At 41.8% G+C, this 20,998-nt stretch overlaps 1 protein-coding gene across 1 annotated transcript in view; it reads left to right on the top strand.

Moving 5' to 3' along the window:
* The window catches only part of ABCC4 (ATP-binding cassette, sub-family C (CFTR/MRP), member 4), a 244,430-nt gene that overhangs the window by 191,599 nt on the left and 31,833 nt on the right, over positions 1 to 20,998 (top strand). The window contains exons 22-26 of the mRNA XM_012647333.1: positions 2,721 to 2,840; positions 3,779 to 3,889; positions 4,839 to 4,939; positions 6,779 to 6,970; positions 13,278 to 13,433. Coding sequence (XP_012502787.1) covers positions 2,721 to 2,840; positions 3,779 to 3,889; positions 4,839 to 4,939; positions 6,779 to 6,970; positions 13,278 to 13,433 — 680 coding nt within the window. The remainder of the gene's footprint in view (positions 1 to 2,720; positions 2,841 to 3,778; positions 3,890 to 4,838; positions 4,940 to 6,778; positions 6,971 to 13,277; positions 13,434 to 20,998) is intronic.

The raw sequence follows: 20,998 nt of genomic DNA, 5'->3' as shown, positions 1-20,998 counted from the left end.
CATCAGAAGGTCTCACATAGCATCAGTGGTACCCTGCAGCTAGCCTGTCAACTCTCAGACCAATTCCATGCCCTGCTTCTCAGGGAACATACACAGTCCCTGTGCAGTATGTCGCAGAGTCATTAGGGGCGTGGGAAATACAATTGTTGATCTTGTGAAATGGCAGGTTATATCTATCAGGAATTGCTAGCTAGTGGATCGGTGTTAGCGAGGTCTACTTCAGGGTAGCCTGATGAGCCTGTGTGGGGAAGAGACAACGGAAGTGGAGCCTTTGTTTGCGCTCTCCCTAGGTATTAGTTAGTTGTCTTTGTGGACCCCTGGGTCACCCCGCTGGCAGCCCACTCAGCCCTAAGTGGGGCATGAAAGAGACAGGATTATCTTTTCACAGGTACTGACTCCTGCCTCACCTTGGTAACTCAAGTCTGAGTTAAAGTTCCTGACTTAGACTTAAGATTCCTCCCTGCTGCTTAGGGTTGGGATGACACCTACCTTCTCAAGCTGATGCTGCCCTGAAACCTAGCCCGAGATAAACACTGGCAACTTTGGTCCCTGATAAGGGAAACAAATGACAACTGCCAAGCTGTAAAATTTCCTTCAAGAACTCAGCCTGGGTGGTCATCACATCAATTGTCTACGATGAAAGTGTTTATGTCACGTTACTGCCTTACTCTGGGAATGAAAGCCCAGTTCTAGTGAATTCTCGGAGCTGTTGGGAGCTAGACTCTTGGCACTCTCTTGGTGGGGTTGATGGGGCCTGGAATTCTCTTGGATTATCCTGGAAGCACCCTGTTTCCAGACTGACCAAGTCCCAGAGCAGGGTGGAACGTCTGCTGGGGTGTGAAGGAAAGGCCTCCGCAGAGCTTCCAGCCGTCCTTATTGGGAGCGTGGGCTCAGTCCTCTCACTGTGTTACTGCTGTCTTAGAAGTGCAAAGTTGAAGCTGAAATAAGTAAACAGTTACTCAGCGTATTGAAGGTTGATAATGGTGTAGATGCTAGAGGAGGACCACACATGTGCAGCCGGATAGTCAGAGCCACCGCAGAGTGATGGGAGGCTCTCTGCCTGAATTAGATACAAGGGAAATGTCAGATCATGTCCTGGTGGTGTGAATTTGTGTTCAGGGAAGGTCTTGTTTCTTATAGCAGTGTCACAGGAGAGAGTCCCTAACAGTCGGTGCCCCAGGTCAGACACCCCACTCAGGAAGGATCCCCAGGGAGGAGCAGATAGTCAGTGGGCCCACAGCCCAGGCTGTCATTCCTCAACCCGGGGCTTCCCACCTTCTCTGAAGCCCAGCGTCTCATACTCGGTTGCCGGCTTTCTCCTTGTTTGTGGAGCTAGGTATGGGGAGGCTGTGTCTCGGTACGCTTGTACCCCAGCACCCGTGAACACGTGCAGTGCCCATGTACGTAGCGAGCACATCCATGTTGAGCCGACTGCCACACTCGGGTGCCAGACTGAGGAGCTAGCCCCAGATAGTAAGTTCAAGGGTTTCCCTTGATTTGTTTTTTCCCCTTTGTTATTTTATCAAACATAAGCAGCTTCAGGTAAGATGGATTATCTTCACTTCTCCCAAACACCCCATGTTTTACTAATTGATCTTCTCTTGGAGTTACATAAAGTGATACATCAGTGTCACTTACAAGCCAAGAGTAATCATCCTGGACGAGAACGTTAAAGACAATGTGTGAGGTCACGTGCTCCCAGTGTGCCCTGCCCCAGTATATCTTCAGTCGCTGGAGACTGGAACCTCAGGGACTTGTCCCTGCGCTGCGCATTCCCCTCATGTGTGAGAGGGGCACATGCCCCGGTGGTCATAAAACAGTGTGCTCAAAACAAATGACCAAGCGTGGGACATCAGGCCCCCAACCAAAACAAAGTTACCTAAAAGGTTACTTCTATGAGGTTGATGAATCCACTGATGCCAAAGTCACATTCGGAAAAGGGCTGTGGCACATGCCACAGTGACCTCCAAACATCAGAACAAGTCTTCAGCAAGGCAATTATAAAAACATCCATCAGGTTCATGGAGCTGAAGTCTGGACCGTACAAAGGTGTCTTGACTGGGCAGGTCCTGTGAGCAGTGCAACACCAGATACGTGGTGATCACATGGGACTTCCTGCACAAGTGTGCATGGGAGATTCCTTTGGATGCAGGGAGGTGACATGCTGTCCACTCAGCTTACTTCTCGAGTACCTCTCCTGTGCCAGGTGCTATTCTCGTTACTAGGATGCAATGACTACAACCCAGCCCTTTAGAAATTAGTAATCTAAGATGGGGACAGACACATGAATAGCTAATTATAATTCATTGTGGCGAGTACTCTAACAGAATTATTTTTTAAAATGCTACTAGCTCAAAAATCATTGAGAAGTTATTTCTGCTAAAAGAGATGTCAGGTGAGAATATGGAGAGAGGACCTTGAAGGATCAGTTAGCAAGGAAGGAATTATAACTAGATTTGAATTTAAACAAAGATAGGATCAAATAGAGACTTTCATATCCAGGTCCTAAAAGTGAGGTGTGGTTTGATCAAGAGTCTGAGGTTAGACGTTCATGGTCCTCTGCAGGCCTCTGGGAGCACTTCTTCTTGAAGCACAAAGTTCCAGGAAGCCTTAGTGTTGTGTGTGGTAGGATGTGTGTGACCACAGAGCTTGGGAGGCTCCTGGTTTCTCTGCATCTAGCCTCACTGAGCTTTCTCTGTTTTCTCCGTTTCTTTCTGCAGCACGGAGTCCGGTATTTTCCCACTTGTCATCTTCTCTCCAGGGGCTCTGGACCATTCGGGCATACAAAGCTGAAGAGAGGTTTCAGGAACTGTTTGATGCACATCAGGATTTACATTCGGGTCTGTACATTTCTGGAGATGATTTCAAAGGCCAGCACCTCTGTGCTTCCCCTCTTTCTTCCCGCTGAGTGGCTTGTGTGGTCTTTCCGTCACTGTGCCCTGTGGCTGTCTATCTCTCCAGGGCAGGGGTCAGTAAACCTTTTTTGTAAAGGGCCACCTGGTACATGTTTTAGGCTTTGTATGCAATATCGTCTCTTGCAACTATTCACCTTTGCTGTTGTAGCACCAAAATAGCATAGATGACATATCGGCAAATGGCCATGGCTGAGTTTCTGTAAAACTTTATTTGCAAAAGCACATATGCTATGGTGTGCCGAGCCTTGCTTTAGAGCATGCAGGGTGGCAGAGGAAATCAATATCCCAGTTATCAGACTTGCCACCCACTTGATGTGTATTATCCTTTGCATTTGTGAAGTTTGTTTTTCCATTTGGAAACTTTGGAATTTCCTCTAAATCTACAAAATCCTGTTCCACCTTTACAGTATTTATTGTATTTTGATGATTAAATGACACTTTAAAAACCACATGCAGATCCTTTTAGTGAGGTATTCAATAGTTATTTGCCCCAAAGCAATATGCGCTATATGCAGGGCCCTTACTAAGCACGGAAGCAGCTGACAGTAAATTGGGAGCTACACTCTCTGTAGTTGGAGAACTGGGAACGGTCAACCCTGTGAGTGGGTGAACTGCACGTTAAGGCCCAGCACTGCAAGAGATGTGCTTATGAGAGCATTTTTCTATGTTGTGCTGTTTGTGTGCCGTGTATTGCCTTGTATCATTTAGCTTTCTGGAATCTTCCGGTTCCTCGAGTGTGCAGCTTTGCTGCCCTACTCTGTGTGAACATCTGTAGCTCAACTGAGCAGAACACTGTCATGTTCAATGCAGTTAATACGGTTTTTGTATTTATTCATCCTGCATATTATGGTTCACAAATTCAGAGGCTTGGTTCTTGTTTTTGACGACGTCCCGATGGTTCGCGTTGCGTTTGGATGCCATCTGTGCCTTATTTGTCAGCATTGTTTCCTATGGGACCCTGATTCTGGCACAAAGTAAGTACAGATGTGAATAACTATGTATGGTATGAGTACAATCTTTAGCTGTGTTTACAGTTGTTCAATTCGACTGTTGCCACCTTGTCCAATATTTTATATTAACACTACTTGGTTCTAATGCAGTGTATTTAAGCGTTTATAGTTTTTCAGGTTGGATATGATTGAGTAGTGTGATCCATTTAAAGGCATCATTTGGGTCTTGATGAGTTTCTTTTATCCTTCTTTGAATGGATTGAACTATGCCTAAATGATATTCTGAATATTCATTCCTGCTAGTGGCTAGGAATTGTGAGGAGAAAATCAAGTTTACTATTAAGTGTTTTATCTAGCTTAGGGCTTTAGGTTTAACCTTTTGGACTACTTAGATCTATTGGTTGCCGCTGCCTGGTGCATTAGGGTGAGAAGGATTCTCAGCAGGAAAGAGCATGATCATCACTGCCACATCAGGTATTGGTGTGCATGGCTTGAATTCACCACCCCTAACTCTGCCATAGGAATCACACTGAATTGCAATATTTAATGATGGAACAATGAGAATGGTATTTTAATCTCAAGAGCATTGGCTCTTAGGACCTATTGCCTTGTTTTTAGTGGTTTCCAACTGTGGTTGCCTTGGACGTAGAATGTGGAATTACATAATGGGCTTTGAAACCATAATGACGATTGTCTGAATAATGACATGAGTCCTCACACGTGTTATACTGTTTTTCAAATGTATGTTTATCTTGTTGGCATTCATAAACTCAGTGATCTTTCTGAATTTATATTTGCTATTTTTTCATTGTATCATGACCTCAATCAACACATAGTAAAAGTATAACTGTTACTATCATTATATGCACGTTGCGTAATCATGATGGAGGGCTTCTCTTGGTAAAGTGTCAGAGGAAGCCAGGCTCAGGTCCAAAATGAGGCTGACTTTATTCCCTTCTTCCTCTTCCTGTAGCTTTGGATGCTGGACAGGTGGGCTTGGTGTTGTCCTACGCGCTCACCATCATGGGGATGTTCCAGTGGTGTGTTAGACAAAGTACTGAAGTTGAGAATATGGTAATGTTTATCATAAGATTCTTAGCCTTTTCCAGTCTCCTTGCGATTACATGGCATAAAAGCAATTCTTATGTAAAATATTAAACTGTTATTTTTACATCGTAGCTAACAGTTTTTTAAGATCCTTCCTCCATCTGTTTAAAGTTAATGTAACATAAAATATATACATCTTCTTCTCAGTCTTATGTGTGCTATGTCAGCAGGTTTTATATTCATCACAAGCTGTCTTCAAATGTAATAAATGTCTCTGTAGGAGGGAGTTTCTGAAATCCTAGAGAGGATATAAGCTAATTTCTTAGAGGCTTTTTATTTTTGTTTCTTAATGGATAATTCCTCATTCCTGGTAAAAGACGAATTCAGTATCTTGAAGTGGTTTGTTTGTTTGTTTAATTAGTTTAATCTTTCCCCCTCCCACCCCCACCCCTATCAATTTTATCATTTATTCTCTTATGTTTTGAACAGGAGGCAGGAGGCCTTCCTGGTAGGACAAGCCCCATATTGGAATGTTCTAGTCAAAGGCGTCAGGTTATATGCACCTTCTCCTAAAAGGAGAAAAACTATGAACATGAAATCTTTTCATTTCACTCTTCTTGTGGAGCAGAAGGTGACTAATTATTACAGTAAGGTTTGACGGCTACCCTATTTATTTATTTATTTATTTTCTTCTCTCTCTCTTCTTTTTTTTGAGACAGAGTCTCACTCTTTTGCCCGGGTTAGAGTGAGTGCCGTGCTATCAGCCTAGCTCACAGCAACCTCAAACTCCTGGGCTCAAGCGATCCTCCTGCCTCAGCCTCCCGAGTAGCTGGGAGGCATGCACCACCATGCCTGGCTAATTTTTCTATTTTCAGTATAGATGGGGTCTGGCTCTTACTCAGGCTGGTCTCAAACTCCTGAGCTCAAGTGATCCTCCTGCCTCGGCCTCCCAGAGTGCTAGGATTACAGGGGTGAGCCACCACGCCTGGCTTTATTTATTTATTAATATTTATTTATTTATTTATTTATTTATTTTTGAGACAGAGTCTTACTCTGTCGTCCAGGATAGAGTGCAGCGGCATCACTGTAGCTCACTGTGACCTCAAAATTCTCGGCTCAAGCGATCCTCCTGCTTCAGCCTCCTAAGTAGCTGGGAGGCATGCACCACCATGCCTGGCTAATTTTTCTATTTTCAGTATAGATGGGGTCTGGCTCTTACTCAGGCTGATCTCAAACTCCTGAGCTCAAGTGATCCTCCTGCCTCGGCCTCCTAGTGTGCCAGGATTACAGGCTTGAGCCACTGCACCCCGCCCCAATTTAACTGATGTATAGCAGGTGGCCCTTGTATAGCAAAATATTTTGATTAGTGACCATAAGCATGCTTTTCTTTTACAAAGTCCTTGTCTTTTATTCAGATGCGAGAAGTGAGTAAATAAAATCTAAGCATTCGTTTCTCTAATGCTTTTAGTTTTTTCTTTTTTTTTTTTTATTTCAGCATATTATGGGGGTACAGATGTTTAGGTTACGTATGTTGCCCTTGCCCCCCTGCTCCCCCCCTAAGTCCAAGTTTCAAATATGTCCATCCTTCGGGTGGTGCGAATTGCACTCTTTGTGTATGTAATGCTTTTAGTTTTAATGTAATGTTGAAGGAACTAGCCATAAGTAAAGATGCAATACAGTGATGAACAAGTTTGTAAATCATCAAAGTCCTAAAGCAATCTCTTACTTCTCTCCTTTGGGGATGTTAAGACCTGAGTTTTCCTTAACCAGCTGTGTACAAAAGATGAACGTTTCATTGATAGTCTCTTAGCATTCATGAGCCAGACCCTCCATCCCTAAGCTGTGTGGGTGCCTTATCTCTTTCAGATGATTTCTGTAGAAAGGGTGATTGAATATACAAACCTTGAGAAAGAAGCACCTTGGGAATACCAGAAACGCCCGCCGCCGGCCTGGCCCCATGAAGGAGTGATTATCTTTGATAATGTTAACTTCATGTACAGTTTAGATGGGCCTCTGGTACTGAAGCACCTGACAGCACTCATTAAATCACAGGAAAAGGTTTGTTTAAACATCTTACCTCTTTAAAATTTCATCTAAATATTGAGTACCACATCGGCTTGTTGGCTTCCTCTTGGACATGTCAAGGGGATTTTCTGTTCTATTGTGGATGCAAATTAGATCAGGGATAATGTAGGTGAATCGGTCTTGGTAATGACCAGGGAATGTGGATACCACCATTTCTTTATTCATGCTGTGAGCTGCTGCGTGGTGGTTGGTGTGCCCTGCGCTCCAGGGCTGGATTTAACCTCACTCACGATGCTGTATCCGACAGCTATTCATGGGTGTCTCAGGAGGTCAGTCCTGCCTCCTTGTCCCTAACCCTGGCACGTCTAGTTGTGTCGATTCTTTCTTCATGGTATTTCCCAAGTCCTTCTGTTTCTCTCCATTGCCGCAGCTTCCATTCCAGCCCTTCTCCTCCTCTGTCCCTTGACCCTTAGTCTTTCCTGTCTTTAACCTACACTCCCCTTTTGCTTGCCTGCCCTCCCACTGCAGACTGTTTCTTTCTGAACACAGATATGACCCGTACCTGGCTCTCTGCGAGCTTCTGTCCTGGGTGAGCTGATGCTGCAATCCCATCCAGGCCCCAGAGATCAGTAGCAAAATCATGTGCACACACAACTCTTGCAGACAGCCCATTACCTAGATGGAAGTGTTAAATACTTAAAGAACTGCTCAACTCTTTCCACCGGAGGCCCATTTAGTGGACTATAGCCATAACCCTTGTGCCATGAAAACAGTAAGTGTACAACTTCATACCCAAATGATAACCCAGAGAACGGCTTTAGTAAGTTGCTTGGCACAGGCCGGCTCCTAATTATTTCCCTGGTTTCCTTGTGGGTCTGGAAAAGGTGAGGGCTGCTGTGTGGACAGCACTCACTGTAGCTCTTTGCGAAAGCAGTGTCTTTCAAATTCTGTTCCTCACAGCACCAGAAGGGATGTTTGCCTACTTAAAATGCGTTTATTAGATCTGACATTGTCAATGTAATTCTGTTAATTTGCACACGTCATAGAAGACATAAAATCTGAATTATCTACAAAACTCCGTTGTGCAACTTAGAAAACACAACCTATAACCCCAGATTTATATTGTTCAATCTTAAAAACCCCTAATTCATAGGATTATCTGAGATCTAAAATGCTTAAGAGTAAGTTAAATTTGAAGACTGAATTATAGTAACTACAATAACTTGATTTTTTATTTGGATCTTACTCCACTCGCAGTCTCACCTTTAGCTCCATTTATGTATTTGGAGATTGTATCCAGGAGTGTAGTCATGAAACGCTTTCCCTCTGCCTGTGTATGTCCAGGTTTCATCTCCTCCACACCTGCCCCCAGCATTTCTGGCAGCCCCCTTGGTGTTGGATCTGATTCAGAGAGGCACCGTTTCAGGTGGGGACATGGGAATGTGTCAACATAGCAGAAATGGGGCTTTATTCTCTTTCATTCATCTCCTCTGCTCACATTCCTGGACGTTATAGTAAATAGGAAAATGTAATCGGTACCAAGCAGGTTTCTAATTCATGGAAGAAATAGCAAGTAAAAATAAAGAACCAAAATGAGGTAAATACCATCCTAGCCTTCCGGATTAGATTCTAAACATGGGCTGCATATTTCATTTAGAAGATTTTCTGGTTGCTTTGATTATTTTAGAGAGTACTGGGCCATTTTAAAGCATTTTCCAGCTCTACAGGTAGAATTGATTTTGGTTTGTTATGTTTTTTTTCTTGCTCAGAGCTATTACTTGGATAATACATTTTTACAGATGTGTACTAGACCTTGCCATAATGTGCAAAAAATAGTTTCCCACATTTTCTCCTTTTTTACATAATGTTTTCTCAGAAACCGCTCCCCTTGAGCCCCGATCGTTCCACTGGCCCTACCTGCTTGCTGATCCTGGCTGCTGATGCCGTGGGGCCGGAACCAGCAGCACCCGCACCTGCTGGGACCTTGCTGGAAATGCAGACTCTCAGGCCCACCAAGCCCTCCTGAGCCAGAACTGCCATTGAACAAGACCCCCTTGTACTGTCATCTCTCTCCCATAAGCAAATTTTGATGATGGATAATCCATGCTTTCCAAGAAGCTTCCTTTGACAACTTGACGTAGAGGTCATGCGTTACCCCATACTGGCCAAGCACAGAGATGGTTCTGAGTTCCTTTCACTACCTGATGGGATCAGAATTAGTCTTGTTGCCCAAACAGGGTTGACCCAAACAAGGTTTGTCTGGCTCCCCTGGGCCCGGCACGGCTGCAGGTTTCTCTCTTAGTGTCTGCTGTGCGTGCCAGTTCTTCCTCTCAGCGACTGTGATCCCCCAGACTATAGGGACCTTCCTTGCTCAGAGCTGAGGGTTTCTTGTCCTGCATACCACACTGTGCTCATCTGTGTCCACAGCCTGCTTTAAACCTCTGGCGGTAGGACCAGTATGATAGGATAGTTCCTATAACTGCAGCTGCACTTCTCCCCCGTCTCCCTTCTAGCTGGACTGAGGGAGTAGTAGGGTGCCAGGCCACCCATGTGGTAGGGAGGCCATCAGCAGGAGAGCTGAAATGCAGATGGACCTGGGTTTGAGTCCATTCTGCCACTTATGAGCTCGGTTATTTCAGACAGGTTAATGTTACTAAGCCTCAATTTTCTCTTTTGCAAAATGCAAGCCATAGAACCTAATCTCTGGGGTTGTTATGTAACTTGAACAAAACGAGGTGTAAAACACCTAGCACAGTGACCAACACAAATAAATGCTTGATCAAAGATAGCTGTCATTATCATGGAGTGTTAAATGAACTTTAACCACTTATCATGCATAAATTGTAGCCCCCATGAAAATGAGGGGTAGGCCATTTGCAGTCTATTCATGGTTATAAGATCATCTGCCACTTCTGTGTTCTGTTCAGTTTATTGTGTGCCTGAACAGCATGGTAATAGATTTCCTGTTAAATTTTCAAGATTGAGTGAAATTTTAAACTCTGTAGAATATTCTTTCATGGGGACATCACAGGTTATACGAATAATGCAAAAGTGACTCTAATGCAGATCCTGCCCACAGCATATACAGCCAGTAGAAGAAACAAAGTCATATATAAATCGCTGCTCTACACAGAAGGAGGTCCCCAATTTTATGGATGTTTAGAAAAAGGTGACATGACACCCATTAGGGTTGGGAGAGATCCACATGAGGAAACAGGTTGTACATTTTCACAGAATTAGGCACTTGATCCAGACTTTGATGTGTGGTTAGGAATTCGGCAGGTAGAGCTGCGCGTGAAAGGCATTCACGTGGAGATCACCATGAGCACGATGCCACAATTGGACGTGGGTGAAGAATTAGGGAACTGCAGACTTTACTGGGGAACATACTACTAGGCATATAACGCACACCCCAGTAACCCCAAGGAAGCAAAGTCATGGAGCTAAGGTCGGAAATGGTAATTGGTACCATTTTGTAGAAGAAGTTTCCTGGTGCACAGTGCTAGGCACAGAGGCATCTTTCCGACATTTCATCTGAGAAGTGAGTGTACAGGGATCATAGTGAGGAGACACAGTAGGCAGGAAGCCAGGAGCTCTTGAGTACTCCTAGCAAGTCGTAATGGGGAAAGTGATTCCCTTTTTGGAATCAAACTCATGTCAATTAAAAGAAAGTTATAACACCCAGGTTGGTGAATATGCAGAGAATCGGGTGGGAGTAGAAATTGGTATCATATTTCTGGAGGGTAGTTTGGCAGAACTTAACAGCCTCGTTTGAAAATGTTCATACCTGTTTCTCAGCAATTCCACATCTAAGAATTTATCTGAAGGAATAGTTAAGGTTGTTTGCAAAGATTTAGCTTCAAGGATATTTAACATGTTGTTATTTATAATAGCAAAATATTAGAGATAGCCTAAACATCCACAAATAGTGGATTTATTAAATAAATGATCAAATATACTGTAATATTATGTGGCCATTAAAATAAATACTTTTTGTGAAATAGTGAAAACAGATTACAATATGTTCATATTAAACTCATTTTGTTTAAATATATGAGTTTGTTTCTTTAGGAACACACACACCACCCCCTCAAGCTCAGAAACAGTGCATCAGCATGTAACAAGGGTTCTATCAGAGTGCTGTGATCGTGGCTAGTGCTGATTTACTTTTCAAATTCATTTGCACTGATTATAATTAGGAAAAGAGTTTGTTTTGTTTTTTTAAAAGATTAATGCGGCCCGTACTCAGGTGATGGGTGTGGGAATTAAAATGAGGAGATTGAGTCAAAAAACAGAAGAAGTCGTATCTTCAGGGCTTGGTACTAGTAGAGAGAGCTGAAAGTGGGTGTTTTGAGCCCGTGAACTTGGGGAAGAACTTACGAGATTAAAATGAGGACGCCTGAAGCTGAGCTGTTTTGAATTGAGCATTGGGCATTGATTGTTGACTTTGATGTATCAAGAGAGTGCAAATGTCTAACAGCCAAAGAGAGTGATCTCGGCCTAGTTGGGAAACAAAGGAGCAAGAGCAGAGCCCCTAAAATAGGACAATCTCAAAGTGTGTCTTTGGTGTTGTGAATATAAACTTACTGATATTGGTGACAGTCTCCACAGGCATTTGGTTCAACTCATTGGTGACCTGTGAAAAACTTTGTAGATTTTATGACTTTGAACAGTATAGGGAAGAGCTATAGCCACATTTTCTTAGAGGAGGTTTCCTTTTTTTTTTTTTTTATTATCCTCACTTGAATTTGGAGCTTATAGTCCTGTGGTTGTACGCGACCTTCAGTGTCCTATAAAGTCCAGGTTTGCACAGATGGATCAGTTTCCCATAGAGCTGATAGCCTGTGAGTGTCCCCACATTCTCACAAACACAGCATTTGCCTGTGTCTTGATGTTTGGTGATTTACATACGAAAACGCCTTGAGATGCCCAGAAACCGACATAAGCCACGTATATATGTGTATGCACTAGGACCTGTGTACAGAAAAAGGCCAATTTGTAAAACATAAATTAGAATTTACCATAATGTTGAAAAGGGCTACGAAGATAACAATATTGGCTAAAGCCACTTTTCTTATACCTAATCTTATAAATTCTTTTTTGAAATGCCATTATTGATTTTGCAGATTTTTTTTAAATGTGGAGGTATTCAAATGAGATAACATGTAAAATTCTCAGCACATAATCAGTATACAGTAAAGTTTATTTCCTTTCTGTTTAAAGTAGTGAGTTTTTAAAATTTATTCATTTACAAATGATTAAAGGCATGTCTTATGGCCTTCATTGATTGCAGATTCCTAAATATGAACAATATCCATTCCTTGGAAAGCTCCCACCAGAAAGTTTACAGTAGGGCAAGGTCAATGGTAAAAAGGCCAGTTTCTGCATACAGGTCTAAATGCATACATCTGAAAGCCAGTTTCTACAGAGCAGTTTCACTCCTGACCACCACATTACCTGCATTATATTGATTCTTTGATCTTATTGTCAGTGCAATTCATTTCTCTCTGCTTTGACTTTAATAAGAGGAAGGATACTTGACACAAATGTTTCCCAAGGGGCAATTGTGAGTATTAATTGGTTTGTAAAACGCCTTTTGAACTGCTCAGATGAAAGGCCCCATATAAATAGTCAGTGTTATTTATGTTGTTGTTGAGCTCATTATGTATATTTTGGCTACCAGTTACTTTCTTTTAAGACGCGGAGACTTGAATTTGAAAATTTTAAGACATTTGTTTCCTTTTAAGACAGAACATAACCAGAGATTTAATATGCGAAGTTTGTCTTCCAAAGACTAATTCATCTTATATGATAAAACTCTGGAAAAATGAATACTTGTTTATGTATAACACTTCTGATTTGAATTGTTAACATCTCTGTGAAGAAATTCTCAAGGTTCAAAATACCCAGACCCTAAAAGTAATACTAATTTAAAAGTTGCCTTCTTATTGGCCACTTACTGCTGGTTTTTCACTGGGTACTAGATTGATTCTGTTATTTTTAACTCTTCTTCAGACTGTCGTCAACTCAGCCAAGGACAGTTTTGCCCTTAGAGGACATTTTTCAATGACATTTTTGGTTGTCACTATTTAGGGGTGTGCTACTGGCACGTAGGAGGTAGAGTCCAAGGATATGGTGAACATCCCATAATGCATGGGACAGCCCCTCACAACAAAGAATTATCCAGCCAAAAATGTCAACAGTGCTGGGGTTGAGAAACTCTTTTTGTCTACACTCAGTATAGAACTTCCTTAATTCATCTTCAAAAATCAAAAGACTTCCTCCTAAGTTTGGTGCCTACTGCTATTTTTTTAATCCCTCCTACTGTATTTCTCTGTAGGTTGGCATTGTGGGAAGAACAGGAGCTGGAAAAAGTTCCCTCATTTCAGCCCTTTTTAGATTGGCAGAACCTGAAGGTAAAATTTGGATTGATAAGATCTTGACAACTGAGATTGGACTTCACGATTTAAGGAAGAAAATGTCAATCATTCCTCAGGTATGCAAGTCAGAGGGTCATCTTTTATAGGGCAGCTAAATTTAATTGCTTTAATTTTATTGCCTTTTTTTTAATTGGGTGAAAGGATCGATCCTTCCCCCGAATAGAACACATTTTTAACAGCAGGTATTTTCATCAGATGCTAGGGCTTGTTTGTTCATTCATTTGTTTTCATGTGTGTGTGATTTAATAATAACTTACCCAGATAGATTTCTGGACTCAAACTTCCCTATTGCCACAGTTTTATCCACTGATAACCACATAATTCTAAGAACAAAATGATAAATTGTTTGTTTAGCACTCAAGGGGTTTCTATAGAGAAACATGGATTTTAAGTGTCTTGATGGAATTTTGCTGTAGGAAATAAAGCTACCTTTTCAAAGGTGATTATCTCCATTGAGGGCTTTCTGTGAAACCGTGGGGCTGTGAGAATTACGTTGCTTTTGGATGCTTTGGGGAAACTTTTAGAATCTAGTCACCAGTAAATGATTTTAAGCAGGGAGGTGGTACACTAGTTATGAAGAGATGTTCAATTCACCAAGACAGAAAGTGGAATGGTGGTCACCAGGGGTTGAGGGAAGATGGGGATGAAGAGTTACATTGTTTAATGCTGTGGGCCCCAACCCCTGGGCCACAGACCAGTACTAGTCGGAGGCCTGTTGGGAACCAGGCCACACAGCTTGAGGGCCAGTCAGGAAGCTTCATCTGTATTTATAGCCGCTCCCCATCGCTTGCATCACCGCATCAGCTCTGCCTCCTGTCAGATCAGTGGCGAACCCTACTGTAAACTGTGCATGAGGGATCTAGGTAGCACCTCCTCATGAGAATCTAATGCCTGATGATCTGAGGTGGAGCTGAGGTGGTGATGCAAATGCTGCAGAACACTGCAAATACAGATTATCATTAGCAGAGAGGTTTGGTTGCACAATAAATGAATGCACTTGAATTAAAATTGTCTTCCATGAAACCAGTCCCCGGTACCAAAAGGGTTGGGGACCACTGATTTAATGGGTATATGGTTTCGGCTTTTTAAGGCAAAAAAATTCCTGTGAATGGATGGTGGTAATGACTGGAAAACAACGTGAATGTCCTTAACACCTTTGAACCGTATACTTTAAAATGGCTATAGTGGTAAATTTTATGTTATGTGTATTTTACCACCATGTTTTAACAATTAAAAATAGAGATGTCCCTTTCGGGAAAAACGGGAAGAAATTTTCAGCACATAATCCCTCTGGCTATTAGAAGCTTGATTTAGTGGTTACAGTAGGTAATGAGTTTAAATTCCCAAGTTGTACCCATCTCAAAAATGGGCCAAATGAGATTTACTTTGCAGAGATAATGGGCGTAAAGTACTTTCATATCCTTGGATGAAAGGATCTAGAATTGTGCCTTGCGTTTACTTTTAATGCTTCTTAATAAGAAATGGTTGTGTGCTTATGTACATAAAGGAACTCTAAATAAAGAAGTAACATTAGATGATTCTTGGCTCTTCCAGTAATGTTTTGGAAGCACATCTGAGCAAATACTAAATATACCTTGACATCACCAGGTTTTGGTTTTGTTCCATAAGTTTCCACCCTACTTTTGAGCAAATGCTCTGTGTATATACTCCAGAGAGCGTGCTTACAAAACAGTGCTAGGTTTTGTGTCCCTGTAGATTAGGATCACCAAGCATTGTAAACACAGAACCTTTATTTTTTAAACTTTATATTTCTTTGTCTCCAAGGCACAATGTTGCTTGATAAAAGAAACATAGACTAGAGAGACTATGTAGTCTATAAAGGGTCCCAGGAAATCACTCTGGAGATAGCTTGGTATAGGTTCTTTCAGAGCATGTACTGAGTGTCAGCATGACCCGCATTTTTATACTGGTGCTGCCTGATGGGATCGTGTGACCTTGATGAAGTCACTTAGCCTCCAAAGCTTCAGTTTCCTCATCCTTAAACCAGGTCCAGTAATTACTACCTCACAGATTTGTCGTGAAGATTTAACTGGATGGAAATTGTGGTCCGTCCTATGCCTGGTTCTTAGGAATGCTCAATAAATCGTAACTATTTATTACCAAGGATTGCGGTAGTGGACCTTCAGGTATCATTACTACTTAAGCAAAAATGGTAACGTTCGGGAAGACTCTGCTCATTAATTTCCATTTATGTTTTTGTGATCCTTGATCATTTTCTTTATACCAGATTCTTTATATAAATTTAAATAATGAAACAGAAAAAAGAAAGCCTACAATAGGGAGAAACCTAAAAGAGAAATCTAATGTTTTTCCCATAAGGAACAAAAGATGAGACCGTGGCTTTGCTTTGTTATGTTTTCTGGCTCCTGTCCCACTGTGGTCTTAACCCACGTGCCTGACCACTGTTCTGGACCCCACCAATGCTTTGCAGTTCCCCACACAGACAGCTGACACTTACTCTCAGCCCTGCCCACGTCCCTTACTATCTTTTGCCTCTCCGTGAGGACAGAGGCTGCCCCTCTCCTTTCTGTTGCCCTAGCGCTTGTTGCAGTCCCAGAGAAGTTATATAAGTAGTAACATTTTTGGAACCCTTAACATGTTTTAGCTTCTTTCCCTCCATCTCTCACTTAATCCTTCCAGCAATTCTATTTCATCCTCATTTGACAGATTTAAAAACTGAGGCACAGAGAGCTTCACCCACTTAACAGGTAAACAGCAGAGCCAGGATTCAAATGGAATGCAGGGGGATTCCTGACTCCAGATCCTGAGCTCCTACACACTCCGCTAGGGACAGCCAGCAGCTACGATAAGAGCTCCACATTGTGGTATGATTCCATGTGGGCACATGCACAGAAACAAAAATTTCACAAAGCAATATTACCCTGTGCTTCTGTGCTCTAATATTTTCTATTATAGCCATTCAATTCTAGTTCATAAAAACACAAAATCATGGCCACAAGCCACAAAATTGATTTCATGATCCGTTGGTTTCACCTGCAGTTTGCAAAACACTGTGTGCCTCACCATCCTCCCTGCTTGGCTGGCTCCTGCTGCCTGTCAGCCCCACGCAAGGAGCCTCATTTATATTAGCGATTCTCACAACAGCCTTGCAAGGTAGGTAGTCTTAGCCCCATTTTCCAGGCAGGAAATGAAGGCTTGGGGAGATTTATATAATAACTTACCTTAAAGCAAATAGCCAATAAGTAGTAGAATCAAAACTCAGGACTATCAGACTCCAAATATTATTTTTTCTTTTTTTTTTTTTTTTTTTTTGAGACAGAGTCTCACTGTGTTGCCTGGGCTAGAGTGCCGTGGTGTCAGCCTAGCTCACAGCAACCTCAAACTCCTGGGCTCAAGCGATCCTTCCGCCTCAGCCTCCCGAGTAGCTGGGACTACAGGCATGCACCACCATGCCCGGCTAATTTTTTCTATATATTTTTAGTTGTCCAATTAATTTCTTTCTAATTTTTAGTAGAGACGGGGTCTCGCTCTTGCTCAGGCTGGTTTTGGACTCCTGAGCTCAAGCAATTCGCCCGCCTCGGCCTCCCAGTAATATTATTTTTTCAATAAATGTTTTTTGAGCACAGTGATGTCAGATATTTTACCCATTGTTTTTCTGTCCCCTCCACTTTAAAAAGATTCCCAAAAACCATAACCAAAGAGAATAAATACAGAGCAAAGTCAAAAGACCCAGAACTTTATTCCTCAATTGGACAGATCGGTAGTTTTGAAAGACTGAATCGTTTGTAATATTTTTTTGCCAAAAACTTCGAGTGACACTCAGCACTAAAAGAAAATTATTTTAGAAACAATCTATTCACTTATATGTTTTATGGGCTAGCAAGCCTCAAGAGGAGATAGTCCAAACCTTACGTTGTGGGAGCTCAGAGCCCTTTGTCTTACATTGTCTTGCTGGCTGCAGAGGTAGGAGAACCCCGCACACTGTAGGTTGCCTGAAGGTTCCTGATCTGCAGTGCAGAAAGCATACATCCCTCTTCCCTGGAATGAGTGGGAAGCAGGGTTGCTTGTGTCTGCACCCTAATTGAGGGAACCTAGAAAGTTTGGAGCAAATATAGCAAACAGGGGCAGCAAGTGCTGTTTCTTTGAGCAGGTGGGTTTAGGTGAGTCAGGCCTGCATCTCTCCTTCCCGAGGTGGAGCAGCTTCTGTGCTTTCTCTCTCCCAGGCTCATCCCCTTAGTTTATGGTTTCAGGGTCCTCCCACACGCTTAACCTGGACTGTGAACAATTGAGAATTATGGGTTAAATGGTAGCAGCGCAGACTTGGGAAGGCACATACACTGTCATGGGCCAGTCCTGGAATCACTTTAAAAAACAAATTCTGTATGCTTAAGAATGTACTCTCAATCTGTGTTTGAAATTTCAAGAAGCAGCAAATACTGAAAACAGAACAGGTAGCTGAAATGTATGTTTCTTTCGTGCTCATCACCCAAATTGGTTAAATACACTCCCCAAAGAGAACACTAAGGTGAGACTGTGTTCAGAGAATAGCTTCCTTATCTGCAAGGATCTGAAAAATTGAATTTCAAAACTTTCGGATGGATATTTTACACCTAGAGCCCTTATTCTATTGGCACAAAGAAAATGTTTTCAACTGAGAAAACTCCATGCAAAATTCCATGCAAATTCAACATTCATGATAGCACCCTAAGGGCAGGCACACATCAATAGCTATAATCTTTGTCATGATGAAACAGATTCATTTTGTATATTTAATAGATTTCTTTTGGTATCAAAACAAAAGCTAGGTACTTTTTCAACAGCCCACTGCTAAAAGTCTTCTGCTGTTTTGGTATTTTTCTTCCCTGAGTTTACTTAATAGGTTGAAAAGGTTAACCTGAGCTGTATCTCTTTAAGACTTCTTTTTTATTACCTGATTTTCTTTCCCTTTTTTTGTTTTTTTTTCTTTTTGAGAACAAAACTCAAAGAGAAAAACAGGTAGGTATGCTGTTACTAGTAAAGAAATATAATTGGATTCTGGCCTAATGCAGTGGGTCCTTTGTTTCTGCACACTGAAATCTTCATTAAAGCCCAGGGAACTGCTCCCTGGAGCTGGTGACCTTTTTGTGTCTAAAGAAGCCTGTACATGACTTAAATTCTTTTTCCTTTGTTGGCAAACAATGTTCTTTTCTTCTGAGAATGGATGATGATCAGTTTATTTGGAGGCTACAGGATTAAAAAAAAAAAAAAGAAGGCAAGCAAGATTTAAAGTGAGTTCGGGTGAGCCCTCATTCTTGAGCTAGGGAGATGAGCTGCCTTTATTAAAGGTCCTCAGGTTAAATGCAGCTCTTATGACATCAGGAAACAGGAGTAGTAGCTACTGTAGAATGTATATTTTAGGGGATGGAAGTTTCCTGGTTTGGGACCCAAAAAGATTAGGGTAAAGTGAAGTGTGCTTTATCTTGCCTGTTTGTAACTATTCGTACGATTTTCGTCTTGGTCCCAGGTCGTTTTAAGTATCTGAAGGTTAGTGGGTAGAGTTTCTCTCGAGATAATGAAAGATTTGTCTTCCAGTGGTATATACAAAAGCTCTGGGAAGACTGTAGATTTCAGTCTTGCAGTTGTATTGAGGGATTATCAATTTACTACACTACATACTTTGATTCAGACTGGCCATTTCTGGGTCACATGCTTAATAGGAACTTCTCTTGTGTTAGTAACACAGGAAAAAATTACTATTGAATATGGAGCAAGGATATAAAAAACAAAGTATGAACTTTGAACAAAAACTAGATTTGATACTAGTGTCCCATTTAATATATTACATTCCACAAGATCATTCGTTTTCCTGACTATATCATCCCGGCTAACCAAAGGTTAAAATAAAACTCTTATTAAATGAGACTTAAATACGTACCTTCAGAAAAAATATACTTAGCCTAATAAATTTTGTGTCTGTTTACATGAAGGTTGTTTGTCCTACCATAAATCTCTACTCTGAATTGTTCTGCCTACAAACATTTTTACAACACTTATTTATAAGATTAGTTTATTAACATCATTGCATGGAGGTAGGTGCTTTAAATAATAATATCTATCAGAAATGAGAATTAATTTGACCCTTATCTTCTCTTGCAGTATGTGTCTACTATGAGCACTTTTATTACCTTTTGAAGATAATATAATGGTTCTTATTTGGCAAGGGAATGAAAGTAGAATGAGTAGAAACCAAAATGAACACCAGGCATAAAACACATTGGCATATTAAAACAAACATTGTTAACAAATTGCCTGCTGGTTTTAAAGACAAATATAGCTTCAATCAGTTAATGTTTTATTAAATCATTCTCCTCATTCAACAAGTTTTGATTGAAATTTTGCTCATTATGAAATACATATTTGGCATGTCATAACAAAGAAAAATACTCTTATTTACTAAACTCTAATGTCTCATACTGCTACATAAACACCAGTAATTGCCTAATATTTCCCTTCAAATTGATGGCATAGATTTAATTAGGGACCCTTATGGCAGTGGGAAATGCTGAAACTTAAGTTTTGTCTTTTTATGGCAATCGACAGTGACTTGGTGATAGTGGGCAGAGTGTCTGAGGTCAGTGCTGAGAGCACAGCCTTAAGCCACCGCAGACATTGTGGGGGAACTTGGAGTAAGCAACTCAAGGGTCATGTGAAGAATCTTACTTTAGTTCCCAGTCTTTGGAGAGATTCATCTATTTCTGGGAGCTTCCTAGAGGGAACAAGGTGAGGAAGGTGACAGGCACGAACGAGCTGGACCATGGAATAGGGGATCGGACTTAATGTAGTCCCGTGCCTGTTCCTTCGAACCACCAAAACCACTGTTTCCAGATATCCTTAAACGTGCCAATACTATGAACCCTTTCATTGGTTAACAAAGGAAGAAAGGTCAGGCTTTAAACAGCAAAGGAATTTTTTCAGAGATTGTCTTAGGTATCTTCTCTCTGGAGTGTGCTGTGAAAACCCAGGTGGATACCCTGTCAAACCTAGACTTATTACCTGGTGTGATTTTGGTCTGTGAGCGGAACCTGAAGGGAAATCAAGTTCAGGTGATATAAGCTATTGTGGACAGGAAATGGACCTGTCTTTTTTTTTTTTGAGATAGAATCTCACTCTGTTGCCCAGACTAGAGTGCAGTGGTGCCATCATAGCTCACTCCAACCTCAAACTCCCGGGCTCAAGCAATCCTCCTGCCTCAGCCTCCCAAGTAGCTGGGACTATAGGTGCGTGCCACCACGCCTAGCTAATTTTTCTATTTTTTCTAGAGATGCGGTCTTGCCATTGCCCAGGCTGTTCTCGAATTCCTGGCCTCAAGCGACCCTCCCGCCTCGGCCTCCCAAAGTGCTAGAATTACAGGCACGAGCCACCATGCTCAGCTTGGACCTGTTGTTAACATTAGTAAAGAGACCAACCTCTCATGGTTCCAGATGGGCTCAAAGCCGACTTCTTAACCTGTCCACTTTCATCCCCTTTATCTCTCTTTTTTTTTTTTTAGAGAACGGGTCTTTCTCTGTTGCCCAGACTAGAGTGCAGTGGTGCCATCATAGCTCACTCCAACCTCAAACTCCCGGGCTCAAGCGATCCTCCTGCCTCAGCCTCCCGAGTA

The sequence above is a fragment of the Propithecus coquereli genome, unplaced genomic scaffold (assembly GCF_000956105.1).
Source record: "Propithecus coquereli isolate 6110/MARCELLA unplaced genomic scaffold, Pcoq_1.0 Scaffold262, whole genome shotgun sequence".
In the NCBI taxonomy this organism is placed as follows: Eukaryota; Metazoa; Chordata; class Mammalia; order Primates; family Indriidae; genus Propithecus; species Propithecus coquereli.
The sequence above is the reverse complement of the archived record's forward strand: the minus strand, read 5'-3'. Positions and strand labels throughout refer to the sequence as shown.